Source organism: Bombus vancouverensis, chromosome 2 (genome assembly GCF_051014615.1).
Source record: "Bombus vancouverensis nearcticus chromosome 2, iyBomVanc1_principal, whole genome shotgun sequence".
NCBI lineage: Eukaryota > Metazoa > Arthropoda > Insecta > Hymenoptera > Apidae > Bombus > Bombus vancouverensis.
In genome coordinates this window covers 14,859,380-14,870,281 of record NC_134912.1, presented here as the reverse complement: position 1 = coordinate 14,870,281, position 10,902 = coordinate 14,859,380, and the positions used below count along the sequence as shown (strand labels likewise).

The 10,902-nt window shown below is 30.9% G+C and overlaps 4 protein-coding genes across 12 annotated transcripts in view; 2 read left to right on the top strand and 2 right to left on the bottom strand.

Moving 5' to 3' along the window:
- Positions 1-86: 86 nt before the first annotated feature.
- Positions 87-988, bottom strand: LOC117163328 (uncharacterized). The gene is made up of 2 exons (XM_033345512.2): positions 299-988; positions 87-226 (listed from the first exon to the last, which is right to left on the bottom strand). Exons 1-2 carry the CDS (start codon positions 986-988, stop codon positions 143-145), a joined length of 774 nt encoding a protein of 257 aa, XP_033201403.2. The 3' UTR covers positions 87-142.
- A 524-nt stretch (positions 989-1,512) lies between these two features.
- tex (THO complex 3 homolog tex) lies at positions 1,513-3,082 on the bottom strand. 2 transcript variants are annotated; one of them, XM_076627753.1, is made up of 3 exons: positions 2,944-3,082; positions 2,616-2,776; positions 1,513-2,383 (listed from the first exon to the last, which is right to left on the bottom strand). In XM_076627753.1, exons 1-3 carry the CDS (start codon positions 2,957-2,959, stop codon positions 1,601-1,603), a joined length of 960 nt encoding a protein of 319 aa, XP_076483868.1. In that variant the 5' UTR covers positions 2,960-3,082; the 3' UTR covers positions 1,513-1,600. The 2 variants fall into 2 exon arrangements, with proteins under 2 accessions (XP_076483868.1, XP_033201402.2); XM_033345511.2 differs by lacking the exon at positions 2,944-3,082 and having other exon boundaries at positions 1,516-2,383; positions 2,616-2,923.
- Positions 3,083-3,261: 179 nt separating this feature from the next.
- On the top strand, positions 3,262-6,791 carry LOC117163325 (protein ABHD18). Of its 3 annotated transcripts, none has more exons than XM_033345508.2 (9): positions 3,262-3,796; positions 4,100-4,184; positions 4,254-4,436; positions 4,516-4,628; positions 4,726-4,864; positions 4,973-5,170; positions 5,249-5,525; positions 5,873-6,230; positions 6,358-6,791. In XM_033345508.2, exons 1-9 carry the CDS (start codon positions 3,705-3,707, stop codon positions 6,416-6,418), a joined length of 1,506 nt encoding a protein of 501 aa, XP_033201399.1. In that variant the 5' UTR covers positions 3,262-3,704; the 3' UTR covers positions 6,419-6,791. The 3 variants fall into 3 exon arrangements, with proteins under 3 accessions (XP_033201399.1, XP_033201401.1, XP_033201400.1); XM_033345510.2 differs by having other exon boundaries at positions 3,263-3,796; positions 5,963-6,230; XM_033345509.2 differs by having other exon boundaries at positions 3,264-3,796; positions 5,945-6,230.
- Positions 6,792-7,163: 372 nt separating this feature from the next.
- larp (La related protein) overlaps positions 7,164-10,902 on the top strand; it is a 30,850-nt gene continuing 27,111 nt past the window's right edge. For all 6 annotated transcript variants that reach the window (XR_013059911.1, XM_076623821.1, XM_076623825.1 and 3 more), the window contains exon 1: positions 7,164-9,025. Coding sequence is in view for 5 of the 6 variants with exons in the window: in XM_076623821.1 (XP_076479936.1) it covers positions 8,194-9,025 (832 nt within the window). In the remaining variant the exon portion in view is untranslated. The remainder of the gene's footprint in view (positions 9,026-10,902) is intronic.

Below are 10,902 nucleotides of genomic sequence, written 5' to 3'. Positions count from 1 at the left end.
AAGTATTTAAAATTTTTTGTGGTGCAGAAAATAAACCACAGTTATAAGGTTTGTATTACAGATAGTTAATGTAAAATAGGACAATATCAGTCAAAAATTTTCTGTAATCTAAGACATATAAAAATTATTTTTTTCTTACAGATTATAAAATTGTCTGTCTACAACCAGGTTTTGTTGTATTGTTCATAACACGTGATTTAGTTTGTTGTATCCTTTGCAACAGTAACTGTAAATGTAAATATATTTCATTAATTTATCCTATAACTAATTACATTAAACATATTTACTTATTACATACTATATTTTCATTTTCTATTTTCTTCTGTAATTTCTTTCTATTTATTGCAGAGCTGCTTATGCGCGTTGATGGGACATTTTCATGAAGTATCTTCTCCTTTGGTCTTTGTTGTGCCATTATCTTTCTCAAAAGAATTTGATTCTCCCATTCGATCTTCCGAATTTCATCATCTGTAAAACTCATATTCCTCCTTCTGTTCCTTACCTGTTTGATGCTTATAGAATTATCTTCAGATATTGAACTTCTACAGGAAACTAAGTTTGTAATTTCATTGTTTTGTATTATATTTTCAGATCCTTCTTCTTTTTTACTTTTTCTATCTTTTTGATTACTTGTGCAATTAGTGATTTCAGGAGAATGATGGGACTCATTAAGCGATCTTGATGTGATGTTAGTTCCTTCAGATTCATCGCCAGACTCATCAGAACAGAACGAGTCATTGCTATAGATGGAATCTTCATCTATAGTGTCTTTTGCTAAATCTGCAGATTGTTCAATATCTTTGGGGGTCTTTGATTCTTGATCACAGGTATTTTCCTCGTCAGTTTCTTCTTCATCCACTTCATGAATACTGGGCACATGATTGAAACTATCTTTCATTTCAGAAAATTGTTCATGAATTATTGCATCTGTTAACGTTAATGTATACAGACACCTACAATCAGCCTGACTCTCTTCTAAGCATGACATGGGAATGTATAATCAATAAAAAGATTCAATAATAAAAGATTGAACTAATAATAGTATAAAATAGATTCACTGATATTTTCAGGTTAAGAAAGAATTATAACATATATGAGTTTTAGTAACTATGGCAGCAAAATAGCAAAACAATAGAATATTGAAAATCTTCATCAATTGAATGTTTCAAACACTATATACAGGGAGGCAAAACTAAAAGGGATCAATTAGTACAGTGTTCATATCCAAAATAGAGCACTCTACACTAATTACATGTAATTAATTAATTATCTAGGAAATCGGCATAATAGTATACAGAGAAAGAGTTACAGTTTTAATTTAATTTAATTCCTAAACAGGTCAAGGATTTGCTTTGTAGACTGAGAAATTGAATTTTTTAATTACGTCATAAAGAGATTAGTTCCATCTTTCCACTGCTAAGTGGTTATAGCATTTTAATGTTCATAGATTAAACTTTTTTTGAACCAATATACAATTATGATAATCTGAAGTATTTAAAAGTATGTATTTAAAAAATTGTTAGGACAGGTACGAAAATCAAGTTAAATCATTTTTTTTACACAATAATATATTTTTATATAAAAGTTTAAAAATATTGTTTTAGTCATTGGCAAATCCAAATACTTTCAAACTGCCAGCATCACGTTTTCTGTCATAAGTATCTTTGTCATCACATGCATATGCTAACAAATATTGTTTTGGATGCCATGCTACTGTAAAGGTTGCTGCCTCTACTGGTATATCTGCAATCTTCTCTCCAGTTTCAACTTCACCTATATCTATCACAAGATCCTCAGATGCTGCAGCCAATAATTGTCCATCATAAGAAAATGATATGGTTCTCACTGGCCATTCTAATCTTGAAAATGTTCTTAAACAACACAGTTCATCTGCATCCCATAAAGAAACTAATGCATCTGCTGAACCAGTTGCAAAATACCTTCCAGTAGGATCAAATTCTATACAAATACATGTCCCTGGATGTGCTTTGATTACATGTAACAGTTCTAAATCTGGATAGCTAAGTATATGAACACAGCCTTGGCCATTAGTTAGATAAAACGTATCAGAATCCTTATTCCATGAAATTTCATTCACTTCAAAGTTAAATTGTTCTTCCGCACGAATTTTCATCACCCGTGCATCAATAAAAGTCACTAAATCTTCTTTATTTCCTACTGCTATTGTATTACCATCAGGTGACCATGATATATTAATATTTTCACCCCTTGTACTGATGTTTGCTGTGCATTTTTGAGTCCTCGTATCCCATATACGAACTGTCTTGTCTCCACTCGCAGTAGATAATAATTCAGGGTAAAAGGCATGCCAGCACAATTGATCCACACTACCACCATGCCCTCTGAAAGTTGTTTCTTGTTTCTACAATGAATTATATTAATAGATTGAAATTGGTCGAACTGGTTTTTAGAACCACAACCTCAAATAATAAAATCATCAAAAAGATTATTTTATATTAATCGTAATTTCATAAAATTGCAACTAACTAATAATAAACATTAGATAACAAGTAAAATTAAAAATTAAGTGTTAAATAAAGAAATCACAACACAAAAGAGAAACGAAAATTGATATTGAGGTTATATTAACTTACTAAACGATCTGGACAAAGGGAGAAAATGCAAACAGATTTATCAAAAGATCCGGAAGCTAACAGTTTCCCATCGCAACTCCATCCTACGCTATGTACTTTAGCAGAATGACTTTGTTGTTCTCTAATTTTGTTGTGTGATTTGAAGTAACTGATCAGCTCATCTACACGAGAAGCGGACATTGTTATTTTCATTAATGTTAGCTTAGCTAACTTTGTTTATTTACAACCGTCTAACTATTCCTTTTTCGATAAAATATAATTAAGTAAGAAACAAGTGACATGCAAATATTTACATAATTCTTGATTAATTATTAAAGTAATTATTTACATGTTACACGTTTCATTTTAATCACAAATGAATTATGAGCAAGACCTCATATCCAATGCATTTTTGTGTCGCATAATTTGACAATTTACAAACTTCCTTAATATTTTCAAATTATTTACAATATTACTATCTTAATACACAACAAACATTTATAGGAATGGTTAGAAATTCAATAATGTGTTATATATATAGTGTTACAAAATAATATTATTTGAACCATTTGATATTCCTTTAAAAAAATAAGTAATCAATAGATGGCGCATATTTATTAGCGAAATTAGATAGAAATCAGGAAAGTCTATCTAATTTTATTATTTGTGCTCCTTGGTTCGGAATTAACATTGTAAATACGTAACAAATCGAGAGGTAGCAGCCTCTTACCAATGGTTGATATTTAAGGAATTTGTCCGTCGAAATTGTAGTTGTATTTGTAGTGAGGTGAAGATGCGAGAAGCGGATGTTCATACGCGATATACTCGCAGAACGTCACCTGATTCGATCATTCCTATCGCCTGATTAGTATACGCGATAATCTGTTTATCGCGGCAAGTTTGCAGTCAGTCCAAGAACAATGTCGACATCGTTAACAGCATTTTGAAAATTGCGATATGAGAGTGTTTGCGCAAAATATCCGAATTATCTCAAATCACAAATCGAATAACAAATATCCGAATAAAATTAACACGTTTTTATCTCAAATAAATTTCTATCGTCATTAGGATAAAAAGCGTTTACAAATTTTTAGAAATTAATGATTCATAATGCCACGAAGTCGTTTGGATGCCGTTTATAGAAGTATTTTGCTAACTAAATTCTTTACGAAGGGCTGGGGTAGTCCTCACAATCTTAAAAGGTAAGAGTACTTTAATTTTTATCCTATTTAGAATAAGGTTGAACATTTGCACTGTGTTCTAGAATATTCTAAAGTATACATATACCAATAAAATGCTTATTATAACGTTAACTATTATTTTTTATTTTGTGAATAAGTAATATTTTAGTCTTGTTGGGAGAAAGATATGAATGTTTAATTTTTAAAAGGAAAATAAACAAAATTTAAAAAAATGATGGATTCTGAAATTTAAAGTAACATAAATGTATATGCAAAGTAACATATATGAGTTATAAAGTATTAATCATTAAATTTATATTTTAGGATTTTTGAATTTAGAAGACTCCTTGCCAACAGAGAAACATGTTATAAACTTATACCCCGTGACTATCCAGTTAACATAACTAAGGTATAATATAAATGTTTTCCTAAAAAGATATATGTATAATATCTGTAATTTATATATATATTTAATTAGGATGAAGAATGGTCAGATTGCCATATCATAGAAGGATGTTTTGAAAGTCCATTCAATAAACACCTCCCTGATATAATGCCTTATGAGACAATAACTGCACATTTCCAATTAGTACTACCACCAAAATGGCATTCCCATAAAGTAAAACCTATTTGTTTACATCTTGCTGGTACAGGAGATCATGTGAGTAGATTATTTTTTAAATAAATTATAGTATTACTTTTCATTTTAAATATAAAACTTACTGAAAACATAATATCAGTTCTTTTGGAGGAGAAGAAATCTAATTGCCAAACCACTACTAAAAGAATCAGGAATTGCATCTTTGTTATTGGAAAATCCATTTTATGGTTCAAGGAAACCACAGAATCAAATGTAAGAACTTATATTCCAAAGGTTTGTAACATTAAAAACATATTGTATTCCAGAACAAATACACATTTATTTATTAATATGGATTTGATTTTTGTAGACGATCTTGTTTACATAATGTATGTGACATCTTTATCATGGGAGGGTGTTTAATAATGGAATCAATTGTTTTACTAAATTGGTGCGAGCAACAAGGTTTTGGACCTTTAGGATTGACAGGCTTATCAATGGGTGGTCATGTTTGTATTCTTTAATTTCATTTTAAATCTAAAGGTTCAGTAATATTGATAAATTAAATTATTTATAGTAAACATCAACAATGTATATTGATTTTTTGATTTGTTTAGATGGCTTCATTAGCAGCGACTAACTGGCCAAAACCAATTCCATTAATCCCTTGCCTTTCATGGTCAACAGCATCACCAGTATTTACTCAAGGTGTAATGAGCGCTTCGATTAATTGGACGCTTTTAGAAAACCAATATTTTGAAAATGAACAATATCAAAATGATCTTGCCAAAATGGTGAAAATTATTGGTAAAGAAGTAAGTGGATAATTATCTCAAACGAGACATAGATTTTTATACACAATTGCAAGAAAAAAATATTTCGTTTATTTCTAGGATGCGTTTTTAGCTGGCAAACATTTTGCACAGCATTATCCTTCGAGTATGAAAAGAGTTAATGAATTAAATCATATGTCTGACAATACTACCGAAGATGTACATACTACAACTGCCTCTGAAACTGTGATTAATAATAAAGTACATAACGACTGTGATTCGCAAAACCAAGACAATACTCTGAAGAATCAAGTTGCTGAGGAAAAAGCAGCAAGGATATTTCCTTTAAACATTTTATCAAACAAATTTGGATTTAAAGATTTAAATACACTTAAAGGTAATCTACCATAAGGTAATTTAATACTTTGTATGTATATTTATAACATATTATCATTATCAACAATGATAAATTTATTCTTTCCCTTTTTTTTTTAACAAAATATTTCTATGGTTTAAATGTAGGTATCGAAAAACATAAAATTCTTCAAAAATTAATTTATGTATTTGGTCTCCCATAATTTAATAATTCTAAATGGTAACGAATTTCGTTGTTCTCATACATTTAGAATAATTCAAAGAAACGTTAACCACAACATTTACAAATGTGTAATGTGATAATAGATAACAACCTACTAATAGATATTTACATTGCTAATATATTTATATTGTTTCTATATTCCTCAGTGTTAAATGCTAAATTTACAAAAGCATGGTTTGGTACAAGCACGTTTATAGCACGTTTTGCTTTGGCAATAGGTATTTGTTTGTTACCAGTTCCAAGACATCCGTTATTTTCGGATTGTAAATGGCGCGAACGAGAAGCATTGCAATTTATGTGCGGAATAATGGACGAATGTACGCATTTAAAAAATTTTGAAGTGCCTGTTGATACTGAGCTGATTATTGCTGTCTGTGCAAGGAACGATGCGTACGTCCCACGTGATAATTGTATGAGCTTGGATAAAATCTGGCCAGGAGCTGAAATTCGGTACATAGATGCTGGACATGTATCTGCCTATCTTCTTCATCAGAAAGTATTTAGGTATGCAATTGTATGTCATATGCAGGAAAATATAAATATACATATATTTGGCAATAAGTACTATATTTCTTAACTACAATCTAAAGTTACTCTTTTGGTTTGTATTTAATTCGTTTACTATTTGCAGGTCTACTATAGTAGAAGCGTTTGAGCGATCAATGAAAAAATATCCTATGCAAGTCAGCTGATATCTACATACGCAATTTCAGCAGATGTCTAATGTCTTGTCTAAAATTTAGATAACTTTAAAGATAGCCTGAGCAAGTGGTTACTTTTGAAATGGAATTTTGTGTGATTATTCATGATATTATTAAGAAGCATTATATTTAAATCATTTTTTAGATATTTTACGATTTTTATTGTGTCATTTGATCGATTTTACGAACTAAAATACCGAGTGAAGATAATCGTATATGTGAACAGATTCTTTATACATTGTATAATATACAAAATGTTGTTTATTATCATATAAAAACTATATAAAATAGTTATATTTTATGCAATGCGAATAAATTGTAACATAATCTGTAAAAACGAATAAAATATCTAAATCATTGTTTATCTGTTTATCATGTTATTCATATATGATTAGTGGAAGCTTACAAGGAATAAAATATTAATGTAAAATATTATAGACAATGTGAATTACTTATCTTATCAATAAAAATCATACATATTACAGACCGCCATATAGAAAACAAGTTAAATTGTATTAAATATTCAGTGAAAATATGTCAAGTATGGACAATAGGATTAGAGGTAAACAGATCTTTTTCTTTTTTATTTCATTTAAAACTTTTGTTTAAAATTCTCGCAGTTACCCGAACGTACTAATTTAAATCGTGCTGGCATTAATAAAAAAGGAAATACGGTGCTGCTATCTGCAGAACTGCCTAGTAAAATCGATTAAACCGGAAACTGTGTAGCCGCTCGCATACAGGCCAGGAGCAAGCGTTGGCCACATGTGTTTTGCAGACCGTTTTACCGTGGAAAAAGATCGCCGAAAATGTCGTGTTTACGTAATCCGTGGTAACGTGACGTTGAAACGGTGCTCCTGAACTCGCTGCTGTTGTGACAAAATTTTTGACATCAAACAATCCAGGAAAGATACGCAAAATATAAAGAAGAACGCAAAGAAGAAAAATTACTTTTATTAACAAGGTGTATTCTGATTGTCTACTCTAACTTCCTCGTTTCTACTCGGCACGCACTGCGTGTACTCCTGTATTTCTTCGACGTATATCATCTATAAAGAAGGTAGATTAACCATCATTTAATTATTCATCGGTTAGGAAAATATTTGTACCGGCTGATTTTCGATCGTCTAGTGAAATCGCCGAGTCAGCGTGTTCTTAACCACGCAACCTATTGCCTCGTGTACATAAAACGAGAATTCTTCGTACATTCGATTGAATTTTAGTAGAAATTTTTTCGTCAGAAATTTGTTCTTCGTTGAATTTCTAAAGAACATTCTGGTACGGCTGAATTAAAAAAGTATAAGACAAAAAAAGAGACGTTATAGATATTCAGTAACGACCGCGTGTGCACGCCGTGCCTTCTGGAAAGAGCGATTCCTCGTGACGAGTTTCGAGTGGGCGTTCTATTCGTCAAGGAAAAGGAGTAACGGCTAATGTTCTACGTTTGTGTTAAATTTAACGCCAACTTCTATTAAATTTAATGTGTTCGTGCTTTGTCGAGCACGAACTCAAAAGAGACATGAGTCCAGTCTGTAGTATGGAGGATATCCTTAGACTGATATTTTAAAGCCGAATCGACACACGATACGTCTCGAATCTCTAATCAGGCAACGAGGCTGTTCGGTTAGATTAATGTGTCCGAGGGTGTTCGACGTTCCTCAGGACTCCTCAACCGCCTGAGAGGAAGCAATATCTTATAAAACCTTTTTGAACAAAATCCTCGTGTTCGGACCTCGTGTTTTGTCTTTCGGCGCGTACTATTCAAAATGGCGGCCAAGGTGGCCAGTGGCACGCAGGGAAGTGCCGAGAAGGAACAGTGCCCCGGAGTCTCTTATGCAAGTATCTTGAATCCAAAAAGTGGCACCGAGACCCGAGTTGTTAACAAAGGTAACAACAAGGAGAACATTGGTAGTCAAGTGGTTCAACAACAATCCGTACCCATCAAGGATTGTATTGCTTCTCAGAATTTAACTGTTAAAGGGAAGTCTTATCAAAGAACTGGAAGGAGAATCAACTCACAAAGCAAAATCGAAAAATGTTATGGAAACGAATTACCAACTGGCATTGAACAGAATCAGTTAGTTATTCAGAAGGATAATTTAGTTGAGAAAAGACAAGAAGCCACTGTTGAACAAATGAATGGTGACATAGGAAGTGATGGAGAATTTCAGACAGTAGCACCAAAGAGTGCTAGAAGAAAAGAAAAGTTAAGGGAACAGCAGCGAGATTTTAGAGAAAGGCAGAAACATCGTGATCATAGACATCCTCTTCGTGGTCATACTGGAAGCAATGAAAGATCTTATAAGGAACGAGATCGTGGAGATAGAGGAGGTATGGAGCATGTTGTGGGAAATAAAGATGTTTTGAAAGATAAAGAAGAAATAGAGGCAGAATCGGAAGTTCAATCTTCAGCTCCTGTTAAATATGTAGAAGCTCCTTTACCTGCAGTCAATCCGTGGACTAAAAGTAAAATTATAACACCAGTTACACCTGCAAATTTTGTCTCTACTGTACCTTCAGGGACTGTGGTATCTATGGAAAAACAAACTGACAAAGAAAAAAGAATACTTCAACCTCAGCAGCAGCAAGGGATTGTTGGTAAGTGCCAATACTCATTTGTGTTTGAAATTATTTATATGTATTACTTATACACTATTCAAGTCTTTGTTCAAGAAAAAAGTCCCAATTTTTTAATATACTAATATAACAGAGTTGCATGCTTTTCATAAATTTCAATGTTATTACATTCCAAATATACTATACAGCTTTGGAAATACTTTTACAAAGGTATTTTCATTTTGTTTGCTTCTTTTAAATTCTAACATGATTAAGTCATGGTGGTTATCAAATTTATTGTGAATAGAATTACTGTGTAAATAAGCTAATCAATTTTTATAAGTCCTTCTGTCTTATGGTATTTTTATCAATATGACTTTGTACTTTATACATGTGATGAAAAAGATTCTTATCTAGTCAGAGTATATGGAAGTACTTTTTCAAAGGTACTGATGACATGGATAAAGTATTTGGAGAAGGGGAAACTGTGGTATTTACACAATTATTATTACATAAATAATACTTATAATGCAACATTTATTAATATTTTATCAAAACAATTTTAAAATTACTAAAAAGCTTACTTTTTAAAAATATTTACTATTTATTAAAATGCTATTATAAATTATTACATATAGTATACAGGACAAATTATAAATCTTGATGACCTTAAATAATTTCTAAGAAGTATGTTGCACAGAAAAATATCTTTTTAAAAAATTACATCTTGTCAAAAGTAATAAATGATGCTGAAATGTATTTTCTTATTAACTTGTTTATTGGTAAAATATCAAGGTCATTGGGATTTTTTAAAACAATATATAATTTTCGTGCCAAAACTTGGAAGAACAGTTACATTTTGATGTATTAGTGCCTACTTTGCTAATAATTATTAATAATTATTAAAAATATTTACAATAACGTTGATGGTTTGACTTAGTTACTTTCTTTACAATTAGTAACACTATTAATCGCAACAGCAATGTCGTTTTATTGTCTCCGTACAATCGGCACACGTTCACAAACTATACAGTTATTAGAGAACGGCATGTAATGAAATAATAAAATTGTAACAAAGTTGATATTTTTTACATTTAATTTAATGCATGAAAGTCAATAGAAACCATTTTGATCACTTACTGCAATTAACACAGTTATATTGTCATGCTTCGGGTCATTTTCAATCCATTTATGACTGAAAATGAAAGATAATTCTTTCTCGCGAAAAAATTGTCTATTATTTCAAATTTTTATGCAGAACATGTTTTTTATATTATTTTAGGAAATATGTTTTAAAAATTCATTTCAGCATCATATGTAATACTAACATACATTTAACATGTAATTTTTTAGTAGAACGTATTCTTTAAAAATATGTGTACGATTGTATAATGATTTTAGAAATGTGATTTGTAAAATATTGCAAAAAGCTTACATAAATGAGCTATGTTGCTTAAAAATCCAACGAAGAAATAAAAGAGAGTTCTCGATTTCCTTATCGTGCATTTGCTATGGAAAGTAGGAAATGAAAATGTGTGCTATTACGCTGCGCGCCAATTTTGAAACTGGTTATAGACGCTTAACCATAAAGACGATCAATCTTAAACATTATTGTAGACGATTAATTTTACAAAAATTCTTGTGAAACACATTTCTATTTGCAGATTGTCAGTAGTTTCTTAGTTTTGAGCGGAATTATAAAAATATTATATGAATAAATAAAAGTAGGGAATTATTGAGAAAGTGACCTAACTACGAACAGAGTGGTGTATATTAGGTGAGACTTGTTACGAAATCTCGAACACAAGTAGAAGCATTAATAAATAAATAATAAGAAAAATTCAAAATCAACATGATATGTTACATTAATTTTGCGACTTAGGAATTCCTTGTTTTAATATTCGAGTTTCCCAATTCTA